This window comes from Arachis duranensis, chromosome 9, assembly GCF_000817695.3.
Source record: "Arachis duranensis cultivar V14167 chromosome 9, aradu.V14167.gnm2.J7QH, whole genome shotgun sequence".
Lineage (NCBI taxonomy): Eukaryota > Viridiplantae > Streptophyta > Magnoliopsida > Fabales > Fabaceae > Arachis > Arachis duranensis.
In genome coordinates, this window is record NC_029780.3 from 8,466,472 (window position 1) to 8,480,296 (window position 13,825).

The 13,825-nt window shown below is 39.4% G+C and overlaps 2 protein-coding genes across 4 annotated transcripts in view; both read left to right on the forward strand.

The window, feature by feature from the left end:
• LOC107464491 (uncharacterized protein At2g37660, chloroplastic) overlaps nucleotides 1-13,825 on the forward strand; it is a 53,746-nt gene that overhangs the window by 28,889 nt on the left and 11,032 nt on the right. The window lies entirely within an intron of this gene.
• LOC107464386 (2-methyl-6-phytyl-1,4-hydroquinone methyltransferase, chloroplastic-like) lies at nucleotides 12,084-12,883 on the forward strand. Its single transcript, XM_052253634.1, has 3 exons — nucleotides 12,084-12,336; nucleotides 12,496-12,711; nucleotides 12,786-12,883. Exons 1-3 carry the CDS (start codon nucleotides 12,247-12,249, stop codon nucleotides 12,873-12,875), a joined length of 396 nt encoding a protein of 131 aa, XP_052109594.1. The 5' UTR covers nucleotides 12,084-12,246; the 3' UTR covers nucleotides 12,876-12,883.

Sequence of the window (13,825 nt, forward strand, 5' to 3'; positions counted from 1 at the left end):
CATTAAAATAATTATATGTAAGTTTTTACCATTAATTCATGACCAATATTAGGGAACCAAAAAGGTATTAGTCAAAAATCAGTCAAATACTTTTAGGTGAATCCAAAATTTCTACGAGTTAATATATATAAATGTTTTTTCTGCTAAATATTAGAATGTTTCTTTTTCATACTAAATGGATGTTCTTTTATATATTTTTCGAATTTTTTTGTATTGCAAATGTAAATGTGTCTATTTCTTTCAGAATTTCATATTTTTTTAAAATTTTATAGATATTTAATTATTTTTGCTAAAATATAATTGGATGTTTCTTTTGTTAAGGATGTTTTTTTTCATATTAAATGAAAGTTTTTTTTATAATTCTATAATTGTGTAGTTTGCAGTCTCTTTAATCATCAAAACGGTACCTAATATCCCAAAACGCAAAGAGAAACATCTGCAACAAACCCTTAATTACAAACATGTGTGTTGAATACAAAATAGGAACCCCATCATCCACCATCCTGCCCTCTAACATGCCCCCTGCACACTTCAAGTACAAGTCAATCAAACCACTTCCTACATGAGAATTCCTATGGAACCCATTCTTAATCATCTTAGCATGAAACCGCATCTCCTCTGCCAAATCCTTGAGGGAAGTAAAGGCAGTCAAAACACTAGCCATAGTGAACATGTCAACCTCCAATCACATCCTAACCATCTCACGTAACAGTGCCAGCGCCTCCGATCCCTCGCGGTGTTGTCCGCACATCACAATCATCGAGTTTCAAGAAACCTCATCCCTCCCACCAAACCTCATCTCATCAAACAGCTTTTTCGCTTCACACAAGAATCCCTCCTTATTATAACTCGTGAGCATAGCATTGTTAACAGAAGCATAAGAATCAAATTCACCCATCATCACGAAGCACAACAGTATTGGTGAGAGAGATTTATGTATGTAATTGTTAGAGGTGGATAAGTTAATGTAAGAAAAAAGATGAAGACTTTTATAGGCTTTAATTAGGTTTATTTAATTAATTTTAAATTTTTTAAATTTTAAATTTAAAAAATTTAAAATCAATTATTAATATAAATTAATATAATTTTATTTATTTTTTGACCGATAACCTCTTGATTTTATATATTTTTTTAATTTATTGAAGTGATGAGTACACTTCAAAATTCAAGCAAGCGCGTGATATAAACAGCGTACTAGAAGTTAGAACATGTGGTTAGAAAATTATTTAATTATTATCACCTCAAGTTACATAAAATCATAATCTAAAAAAAATCCTCTCCAGTAATAATAAGTGGAATAAAGCCATACATTGTATCTAGCTCTTTCTATTGAAACAAATTTCAATCACGTGAACAAAACTACACCTTACTAGTTACTATATATCCGACGCTTTTAAGATGTAGACTTTTAAATATTACATAAAATATAAATTATTTTATTATTTTTATCAATAATTTTTAATATTAAAAATATATAAAAAAATACAAAAATAATATATATAACATTTTTTTATCAAAAAAATCTCCATATGGCATATGTATATGTGTTTGTATTTCACAACATATTTTGAAAGAAATAAAAATGAAAATTTCTTTTTTTTTTAAATCTACATAAATTAAAAAAATCCTCTAAAGTGATAATATTAGTAAAGTAGTAAAGTGATGTTTTAATCTCCTTTAAATTTGTAATATTTATTATTTATGAACTCCACTATCTTAATCCAAGAATAAGATAGGTACAATGTACAAAGGTATATATAACTGCTAGAAGAATCAAAGCAATAAAAGCACAAAATCCTATAATAAATACACAGATATGCTATATAAATATAAATGATACTAACTAACCTTAATTGATCCTAATTATACTCCATAGTTATGAAAACCGGATCGAAACGACCAGTTTAACCTGTCTAACCCGGAACCGACAATGGAAACGATCCAGTCTGGCGCCTAAAACCGTCGAATTGAAAACCATATAAAAACTATTGAACCGACAGAGAACCAACCGGTTGAACTAAATCGGAAACATGCCGGTTCTTTATAAACGGCGTCGTTTTGGGTCTAGGTTTTTCAGCTCTTCCTTTCATGCTCTGTTTAGTAAGACTGATTTTTGAATGTGAATGGAAATATAATCATTGATTTTGTGTTGTTGAAATTATTGGTTAAAATGGATTTGTTACTCTCTTGCTGCTTTTTTTTATTTCTGAGTATGCTGTGTTTGAATTTTTTTTGGATAGATTTATTGATTTCAGGTTTAGGGTGATTATTTGTTGCTATGTTTTAATTTTGTTACTAATTGTTCTTGATTTCTGGCTCTGTTCAGTATGTTGTGCTGTTGGTAATTGTTCATGCCCTGGGTCGAGCTGTACGACCTGGGCTGACTAAAAGACAAGACAACCGACCTGTTCAGACCAGGGCTTTCTGACCTCTTTACGAAAGAGGTCGGCCAAACCGCTACAGAGGCCCAAGAAGGCCCAAACAGAGGAACACGACCCAAAAACTAAAGGCAGCCCAAGCCTAGAAGGATAAGGGCGGTTCCCTTAAAGATAAGATGACTTTACTCAAAGATAAGATAAGATAGCCTATCTTATCTCAAGGGAAGATCACTCCACACAATTATAAATACATTGGAGCACCCAGGTATAACTCATACTCTGATTCTACTAAAAACCTGCTTAATACCCTTGCTAACTTAAGCATCAGAGTCCCTTGCAGGTACCACCACCCTCTGGTGACAAAGGATCAGCACCATCACCCAGTCCAACAAGTCAGACACGGCGGCTCTGGTTACCATCATCAAGTCAGACACAACAGCTCCGACCAGTACAGAAGATCTCGTCCGAGATCGACCTACAGTTTCAGGTAACCCTTGAAACATTGGCACCATTATCGGAGAACCTGGAAGTCACCCCAACATCATGACGGACAACCTTGACAACGACTCAGATCTAGAAAACAGGACGCCGCATAAGAACGCGAACACCACACCAAAGGATACTTCTCAACCAAACATAGATAAGAGTCTTCCAAATGCAAAAATCTTGGAGGCACTTCAAGCTCAACAAGATTGCCTAAAACAACTCGAAAAAGAGGTCGAGCATCAACGAGAAGTCGAAAAGGACCTCAGAAGAGAAACTAGGTGGCGTAAAGAGTTGGAAGACAAACTTTTAAAGCTTAAAGCCGACCTAAAAACCAAGACTACTCGATCCAATCATGAAGATAACTCCCACAAAGATCAAGACCCATTCACCAAAGAGATTATGAAAGCCAAGGTACCAAAGGAATTCAAAGTGCCCGACATGACCCTATACGGCGGCACATCAGATCCAAGCCATCATCTCAGTAACTTCAGAAGCAGAATGTATCTCACCGATGCCTCAGATGCAATCCGGTGCAAAGCCTTCCTGACTACCCTAACAAAAACAGCAATCAAGTGGTTCGACAGTCTGCCGCCAAGATCCATCACAAGTTTTGATGACCTAGCCAAGAAATTCCTCGTCAGGTTCTCCATCCAAAAGGACAAAACCAAGCATGCCCCAAGCCTATTAGGGATCAAGCAAAGAGATCGAGAAAGCCTTCGCAACTACATAGAAAGATTCAATAAAGCATGTCTGGACATACAAAGTCTGTCAACTGAAGCAGCCATTATGGGTCTCATCAATGGCCTACGGGAGGGACCTTTTAGTCACTCTATATCAAAGAAACATCACACATCTCTCAATGAAGTGCAAGAACGAGCTGAGAAGTATATCAACATGGAGGAAAATTCTCGACTAGGTGAGACCTCAAAATCTGGACCTTCCTATTCCTCTCGAGATAAAGATAAAGACTCCAAGAAGAAAGAAGATCCGCATGGTGAGAAGATTAAGAAATACCACAATTACACCCCTCTTCGGGTGTCTCTTGTGGAAGTATACCGAGAAGTATGCCACACTGAAAAGATTCCACCACCTCAACCAATTAAAAGCAAAAAAGGAGGCAGAAATCGAACGAAATATTGTGAATACCATCGTATCTATGGACATCCCACCAACGAGTGCTTCGACTTGAAGAATGTCATAAAAAGCATATCCAAACAGCTTATTCGGACTAGGAGATACTCCAATCCAACCACTTGGATACATCTCGCTACACACAACCTTTGGTAAAGGAAACCGGTCAAGGACACTCAACATAGACTACATCGTGGTCAACGTGAGCTCAGCCTACAATGCCTTAATAGGTCGGACAACGCTAAATCAGCTAGACGCAGTAGTCTCAACTCCACATCTATGCATGAAGTTTCCAACTACAGAAGGGATCGCTACGATAAAAAGAGACGAGAAAATAGCACGCCGCTGTTACAAAGAAAGTTTGAACCTTAGAGGCAAAGGAGAAGAAATCCACACCATCGAACTTGGAGGAGTTCGGGGTCAGGAGGAACCTCATCCACAACCTGAAGGCGAGATAGAAAAAGTCCAGATCGAAGATGTCCCAGATAAAATAACTAATATTGGTGCAATCCTAAAAAGAGATGTAAAGGAGTCCTTCATACAGTTCTTAAGAGATAATGTCGACCTCTTCGCATGGAAGGCCACAGACATGCCGGGCATAGACCCCAAGCTAATGTGCCACAAGCTGGCAATGTATCCAAGATCTCGGCCAGTACAACATAGGCATAGAAAGCTCGGACCAGAAAGATCCCAAGCTATGGAAGAACAGGTACAAGCTCTACTAGGGGTAGGATTCATAAGAGAAGTCAAGTATCCACTATGGCTAGCCAACGTCGTCTTGGTGAAAAAATCAAATGGAAAGTGGCGGACGTGCACTGATTACACCGATCTCAAGAAAGCCTGCCCAAAAGACCCTTATCCACTCCCAAGTATCGACGCACTGGTGGATGCCTCCTCCGGATACAAATACCTTTTGTTCATGGATGCCTATTCGGGATACAATCAAATCTCGATGTATCCGCCCGATCAAGAAAAAATCTCATTCCTAATCCCAAAAGCAAACTACTGCTACATCGTCATGCCATTCGGACTCAAAAACATAGGAGCCACTTACCAAAGATTAATGAATAAAGTCTTTGCAGGCTATATTGGGAAACTCATGGAGATATATATAGACGACATGTTAGTAAAAACACAAAGCGAGGAGTCATTACTGTCCGACCTCGCCCAAGTGTTCGACACCATAAAAGGCATGGCATGCGACTTAACCCTGCAAAATGCACCTTCGCAGTATAAGCTGACAAATTCTTGGGTTTCATGCTCACACAAAGGGGAATCGAAGCAAACCCAGACAAGTGTCGGGCCATACTCGGCATGAAAAGTTCAACCTGTGTCAAAGAAGTACAACAGCTCAACGGGCGACTGGCAGCCTTGTCCAGATTTCTAGCCAGAGCAGCCATAAGATCTCTCCCCTTCTACGCCACGCTAAGGAAATGGAAGAAGTTCGAATGGACACCAGAGTGCGAGCAAGCTTTCCAGCATTTTAAAAGATTTCTGGGACAACCACCCATTCTTACTCGACCACGGGAAGGAGAAGCATTCATATTATAGCTTGCTGTAGGAAGTCGGGCAGTAGCCTCAGCACTAGTCAAAGAGGACGAAAGTGGACAACAACCTATATACTTCATCAGCAAAGCACTACAAGGGTCTGAGCTGAACTATCAAAAGATAGAGAAGTTCGCATACGCTCTCATATTAACTTCTCGATGACTTAACCCATACTTCCAGGCTCACACCATCAAAGTTTGGACCAACCAGCCCATAAAAGGCATTCTACAGAAAACAGATCTGGCGGGAAGAATCCTACAGTGGACAGTCGAGTTGTCCGAATTCGACCTTCAATATGAAGCTCAGACAGCCATTAAATCCCAGTATATGGCTGACTTCATCGCAGAGTACACTGACACCCCGAAAATCCCTACAAATTGGAATCTCTATGTGGATGGATCTTCAAATAAAACCGGGAGTGGAGTAGGTGTGACAATAGAAAGTAATCAGGGAACCCAAATCGAACTCTCCCTGAAGTTCGAGTCCCTGCTTCTAATAATCACGCTGAGTATGAGGCGCTACTGGCTGGTTTAAAGCTGGCTAAAGAAGTCGGAGCCCAAAAACTTGTCATCTTCAGCGATTCACAAGTCGTCACCTCGCAAAAAGAAGGGACCTACCAAGCCAAAGATCCTGCCATGAAAAAGTACCTGGACAAAACTAGGGAACAACTCGGACAATTCTGGGAATATGAGATCCGACATATACCTCGGGAATAGAATACTTGAGCTGATGCACTCTCAAAACTAGCCAGCACCAAACCAGGGGACAACAATAGAAGCCTCATCCAGGAAATACTGCAGAACCTGTCAATCTTAGAAAAAGAAAAGGTCCTAGCCATATCTAGTCAGTATCAAGGATGGATGACTCCCATAATCAGCTACCTCAAATCAGAGATACTCCATACAGATAAAAAGGAGGCAAAGAGGTTAAAGCGGGAGGCACAGTATTATACCATCATAAATGACATCCTATACAAGAGAGGGATTTCGACTCCTCTACTAAAATGTGTACCGACCTGTAACATGAAAGAATTCTTGGAAGAGGTGCACAGTGGCACGTATGGCAACCATCTCAGAGCACGAGCTCTTGCCAAGAAAGTACTCCGAGCCGGACTTTTTTGGCCGACTTTGCAAAAAGAAGCCACTGAGTTCGTGAAGACATGTCCACCATGTCAAAAACATGCTAACTTCCACATCGCCCCACTAGAGGAACTCATCAGCGTAACATCACCTTGGCCATTTGCAAAGTGGGGACTCGATCTCCTTGGGCCCTTCCCCCAAAGATCGGGACAGGTCAAATTCCTCATCGTAGGGGTAGACTATTTCACAAAATGGATCGAGGCAGAGCCCCTAGCCAACGCCACTGCCCAAAGAAGTTGAAAATTCCTATATAAGAACATTGTGACAAGGTTTGGGGTCCCTTACTCCATCACCACAGACAATGGCAATCAATTCACAGACGCATGTTTTAGAAAGTTGGTAGCAGATCTGAAAATAAAGTACCAATTCACATCCGTAGAACATCCACAGGCTAATGGACAAGCAGAAGCCGCCAATAAAGTCATACTAGCCGGGCTAAAACGGAGGCTACAGGACGCAAAGGGAGCCTAGGCTGAAGAGCTCCCACAAGTCCTATGGGCATATCAGACAACTCCACATTCCACCACAAAGGAATCACCTTTCTGATTGGCTTATGGAATGGAGGCAATGATACCGGTAGAAGTCGAAGAGGAATCTCCCAGAACGATCCTCTATAGTGAAGAAGCCAACTTCCAACTTCAAAGGGAAGAGCTCGACCTGCTCCTAGAAGTCTGAGAAAGAACTCGGATTAGAAACGAAGCATTAAAATGCCACATGGCCTCAAGGTACAATTGAAAGGTAGTACAGCGAAGTTTTGCCAACAATGACCTCATCCTAATCCGAAATGATATCGGAATAAGTCGACCCGGAGAGGAAAAGCTAGCAGCTAACTGGAAAGGACCCTACCGAGTCATAGAGGTACTAGGAAAAGGCTACTACAAAGTGTCTGAACTCGAGGGGCGAGAGCTACCAAGATCATGGCACGCCTGCAACCTAAGAAGGTACTATAGTTAAAAGGTAATAAAAGATCTTAGGATAAAGATGCACTCTTTTTCCTGAAAAAGGTTTTTTAATGAGGCACCAAGCCAATATCTACAAAATTACCTAGGGTAAGCACTCACATGTATATATTCGCATATTTTCTATTATGAATAAAGTTTTTTCAGATTTTCTACAAAACCTCTTTATCAAGACGCATTAATCTAAAAACTCATAAATTCATCGCCCAATTATAAAACTACACATCGGCAAAAAATATAAACCAAATTCACTGCCCGACGTGGTCGACAAGAATGAAAACCAAATTCATCAAAAGTCGGCTAGGCGAGGATCAAACTCTACAAAATCAGCAAGATAAAAAGCGACAAAAATAGGATAATGCAAGATGTTATAAAAAGTGATACATAGAAAAAGGCCTGACGAGGTCTGACAAAAAATGGATTGCTAAAGAATAACTTAGAATGGACCGACATTAAAAGTCGGGCCAGAACGATCAAAGTGACAAAAAGTTATACAAAGTGATCCCTAAAAAGAGGCTTGGCCACCCCTAAAAAGTGGATTACTAGAAATAACTTAGAAGGGACCGACATGAAGAAGTCGACCCAAGCTGATTAAAACTACAACGTTATAAAAAGTAATCCATAAAAAGAAACCCGATAAAGGTCCAACTAAAAATGGATTACTAGAAATAACTTAGAAGGGACCGACATGAAGAAGTTGGCCCAATCCAAGTAAAGCGATAGAGTTATAAAAAGTAAACCCAAGGGATTACTAAAAATAACTCAAGACAAAAGGCGTACACTAAAAGGGACACAACTCGATCCGAAAGACCACGACCTCGCCAAAATCAATTTACAAAGTGTTCTATAAAAAAATATTCAGCTACCCTTAAAGGACACTCCAACTAAAGCAGGAAACAAACAAAGCACCAAGGCGATCAACAGAAGATCGAACAACAAGACTCCAACACTCTGAAGATTCCTGGAAAGTGCTAAAGAAAACTGCAGACAAGCATATCACAAAAAAGCCAAGCAGTTACAATAAAACGAGACTCAAGAGGCCACTTGAAAGTCGATCGTAAGAGCTTAAGAAGATACTTTATTTTTCCAAATAAAGTTGCTAAAAGAAAAGCAACTAAAGTAGCCAAAGTCAAACAGGCCAGCAATCACAAAATAGAAGTTCAAAAACCCACAAGTCGGGCCATTACAGATACAATAACAAATCAGAAACTACAAAGGATGCAAGGATTCCTCAGTGGTGGCATCTCGCGGCGAAGGAGGACGGGTTGCAAGTGGGACAGCAGCAACAGTTCCATCCGGCTGGTTTAGGATCTGAACATCAGGGTCCGACTCGGGATGGCCGACCTCAGTAGTAGGAGTCGAAGAAGTCGGGACAGCAGGAGCTTTAGCAGATGACACGAGATGAAGGTCTACATCTTCATCATCCGGGCCATCAGGAACAATCTTACCATCTTCTACAATGTTGTCCAAGCTGAAAAGGGTGAGGCTGAGTTCGGGTACAAGAACTCGAACCTGAGCCTTTAAATTCTCATAAGCAGTATTAACACTACCTACAAGATGGCCCTGAAGCTCGGTGTAATCGACCTGAGCAGATTCCAACCTCTTCCTAAGCTCCATCATCTCACCATAAGTTCGGACATAGCCCTTTTTATGCTTCTGCGCCATCTCTTCAGCAAGATTTGTAGAAGCCAAATTCTTCTCCAACTTCGCCACCTTCACCTCAAGCTCCTCTTTCAACCCTTTAATCCTATCATATTCTAATTTGGCCTCCTCCATGAAAGCCTTTGTTGCATGAATTGGAACATCCTGAGCAGTCCGAAACAAGGCCGCTGCCATGTGCGCCATCTTAATACTGTTTTGGGAAATGAATTCCAAATGATGAAGGATGGATACATCATCCGTAGGCACAACACCGTAGGGAGCAATTTGTTGATCAACAAATCCCACAACGTCAAAATCAGGGGCATCCAAATTGAAGGGCTCGACAGTTCTTTACTTCTTGGGAGGAGGACCGACAACAGAGGGGGAGGCAGCACTTGAGGTCGGTTGAAGAGGAACAGATGAGGCTAGTCGAACATTGGGAGTCGGGATGACCTTCTTTGGCCCAGAAGTGTCCAAAGTCGACCCCTTCAGGGTAGCCTTAGACAATCCATCTCCAGAAACCTTGGCCGAGATATTTAGGGCCGCAGTCGCCTTCCTCGCCTTCTTAAAGGCCTTCATAGAATCATTATTCTTCATCATCTCTAAAAAGATACAGCAAAAGCCAAGTTATAAATTAGAAGAAAAACAATCAACTCGACAAAAACAACAAGTAGAAAAGAAGTCAACCACTACCCAGCTCAGCACGGAAAAGTGAGGGATCCCCTAAAAATTTTTTAGTATCGAGATAAGGAGGTTGTCCCCAGTTCTCCTCCAACACGTTAACAAAGGCCTGTTCGACCTCATCCAACATCTCCCACGAATACCTCGACACCACAACATTCTTTTGCCACTCTAAAGAAAATGCTGGCTCGTCATTCTCATCCAGAAAAAAGGGCTGAGCTCCTTCAACAGCTCGGACCTTAAAGAAATAATTCTTGAAGTCTTTGAAAGACTCATCATACATCAAAAATACCTTCTTTCCTTGGGTAAACCGAAAAGAAACCCAGGAAGCTTTCTTTTTGGCAGAAATCCCAGGTTTGGTCAAGACAAAAAGGTAAAGAAAGAGAGTTTGAGAAGGCTTAACATCTAGTTCCTGACACAACAACTGGAAAATCTTAACAAAACTCCATTAATTTGGATGGAGTTGGGATGGAGACACATTGCACGACTACAAAAAATTGGTCTCAAAAGAAGTAAAAGGAAAAGTAATATTCATTTGGCTGAAAAAATAGTCATAGGCATAAAAGAAGGGACGTTCCCTCTGGACTGAAGTAGGAAAACAGATCATCTCATCAGAATCAGGTGCTACTAGCTCATAATTTTTCTCCTGCTCCCGATTACTACAAATCCGGTGATGTTTTCGTAGCTCCACACAGTACTTAGAATTTACCACAAAACACACATCAATACGAGGGAGTCCAACCAGTCCGACATGCCCTCGGGGACTCTAGAAGAGGTCTCGACAATATTTTTGTGAGACGACATGGGTCAACTAAAATCCTACAATAAGAAAAAGGAAAAGGGGTTACTAACCAAACAGTTCGGGCAAATCAAAGAGAACAAATCGGACATATATGGATACAACACAAACTAAATCATACAAACAGCAAAAGGAGACCCCAGGACTCGCACCAAGGTCCAAGAGCACCCTTTGAAGGCAGTAACAGAGCAAGGACTGAGGAAAAATCTACAAACCTACCTTCTTCTCAAACAAGCGACACTCCGAAAAGAAAGTCACAAATCAAAAAGCCATCAACATCACCATCTTTCTACAATCTTTCAGTAAAGGGAACTATCATACATCAAAGCATGCCAAAGGGAAGTAAGCAAAGATGTAACCTTTTTCAGAATCAAAAGCTCATTATTCAAAAGCTACAAGTCGGGGATACAAACAAAAACGGTAACAACATACAAAAACCTAAAAGTACCAACTATCAAGAAACGCAACAAGATTTATACAAAAGACGAAGAAACTCTCAGAACACACATTACGGCAGTAATCAGATACAACAAAACCGGAGAAAGATCAAAACTTCCCCAAACGTAAAAATAGCGCGAAGAGAAAGAAGAAGAGAAAAAGGACCAACCTACAAAGTGAGAAAGCAAGAAAGACGGAAGCAAACGACAAACCCACACCCAATGATCGCTTCAGAGAACAAGGAGAAGCGCGAAGACGTGAAAGCTGAAGAGTCATAGAAGCCAGAGAACGCAAGTACAGAAGGGCAAAGGTGGAGTCACAGTGAGCAAAAGAAGAGGAAACTGAAAGGCAAAAGTCTTTTGGAAAGTTCAAAATGAAAAGCGAAAGAGGGAAACGGCAAAAAGAGGAATTAAAGGGCATTTAAAACCCTCGCATGTTTCCAAGCAAGTACGAAAATGCGCGCTGTCATTAAGGAGGAAAGAGAAAAAACGCTCCGCACTCAAATAGTTTTGCAAAAGTGAGATCGACAATGCTCGAGCTCGACTTTACCTAAAAGGGATCAAAAGTCTAAAAAGACATGACCTCAAATGAAAGATCAAATTCGAGCAGGGGCACTGTTCATGCCCTGGGTCGAGCTGTACGACCCGGGCTGACTAAAAGACAAGACAACCGACCTGTTCAGACCAGGACTTCCCGACCTCTTTACGAAAGAGGTCGGGTAAACCGCTACAGAGGCCCAAGAAGGCCCAAACAGAGGAACACGACCCAAAAACTAAAGGCAGTCCAAGCCTAGAAGGATAAAGGCAATTCCCTTAAAGATAAGATGACTTCACTCAAAGATAAGATAAGATAACTATCTTATCTCAAGGGAAGATCACTCCACACCATTATAAATACACTGGAGCACCCAGGTATAACTTATACTCTGATTCTACTAAAAACCTGCTTAATACCCTTGCTAACTTAAAGCATCAGAGTCCCTTGCAGGTACCACCACTCTCCGGTGACAAAGGATCAGCACCATCACCTAGTCCAACAAGTCGGACATGGCGCGGCTCCGGTCACCATCATCAAGTCGGACACAACAGCTCCGACCAGTACAGAAGATCTCGTCCGAGATCAACCTACAGTTTCAGGTAACCCTCGGAACAATAATGGTATTTTTATTGTTTTTATTCTTTGAGAGCTGCTGTTAGTGTAGTGTTGCCTTATTGATTTCAGTTATGGTTTTTGATTGAGTTTTTATTGCTTATTTGTTGCTGTTTTTGAAATTTTGTTGATAAAAATCTTGCCAGAAATTGCTCAGACGTGATAATTTTCAATCTTGCCAGCATGCATTATTAGTCCCAAAGGAGGAAGACTATACTGAATGGTTTAAAAATGCTGACTTCAAAGATTTCAAGCTTAAAAGGATAGGTCCAAAGTGGTACCGTGATGTGTGGAGGCATGGTTTGATCATGGGTTGCTCTGTGATTGGTGTGAAGCCATTTTGTGGAGACTCTCCCCTCAAGGTAATACCTAATTTCTTCGTCTCCTTTATTTTAATAATGTTTTCTAGTGTTTGTTAATTTAGTTTGTTATGCAGCTTGGTCCAAAGGTAGAGGATGTGAAGAAGCCTCTGAATCCACTTGTGTTTCTTTCTCGATTAATTCTTGGTGCAATTGCAGCCACTTAGTCCAGCGGCATTTGCTTCAAATTTTAGCATTAATGTTTCTGACTTGATTAACTTCTTTGTTTTCCATCCCTTGTAATTGTTACTTGTATCTATGAAAAAAAAAAAGGAGAATACATGGCAGGTTTTCAAGTTATGATAATTATTATTGATTATATTTATATGTACTGCATTTTTGTTGTTTGATATTAATTAATTTTATAAGATTTAATTGCTGTGCTATCTTTCTAAAGATAATTTAAAAAGATAGTTTACACGATTTAATTTATGAATTTTTACTGTCATTTGAAAATATATTTGATTAAATATTTGAAAAACATATAATAATATCAATGTATTAATTATTAAATAAACATGTTGTGTAATTTTATATTATAGTAATAGACATGTTCTATAATTTTTATTGTTTTTATAATTTATTGATTGTTTTTAATTGTGTTGACGAGAATTGTTCTATAATTTATTTATTATTTTATTTTAAAACAATTTTTCTGTTTAACAACAATTAGAACAATAAACTAATAGATCAGTTACTAATTTTATTTTTATTTATTATTATTGTTATAGTTCTTATTTTTACTTTATTGAAATTAAATTCATTATCATTAAATCTATGTAGGTATGTGGACGAAAATAGTATGCAGTTTTTGACCCCACACCAATCTATCGTCGAAATCCCATAATGGTCCCTAGTACTATGAGACAATGATGCTGAGTTATATTGTATATATATGAAACACTAGATGACAAAACAAATGAATTTGTTTGTCTACTTTGAAGGATGAAACAACTTAGTGTCTTCATCCATTAATAATTCAATACATTATTTTACAGAATCAACGTTTAACACGTTTTTTTGTGACTTAAGTAAATTAATAAAAAAAAACAAAACAAATAAAATAAAAGAATTGTTTAAAATAGTTGAATAATCCATTTAAAACTATTCTTAAACT

Excerpts from the sequence above, each read along its gene's own strand:
- LOC107464386 (XM_052253634.1), top strand. The coding sequence starts at position 12,247 with ATGGCGCGGCTCCGGTCACCATCATCAAGTCGGACACAACAGCTCCGA. Across the intron at positions 12,337-12,495 it reads AGATCAACCTACAGTTTCAG|AAATTGCTCAGACGTGATAA; the intron begins GTAACCCTCGGA and ends AAATCTTGCCAG. Across the intron at positions 12,712-12,785 it reads GTGGAGACTCTCCCCTCAAG|CTTGGTCCAAAGGTAGAGGA; the intron begins GTAATACCTAAT and ends TTTGTTATGCAG.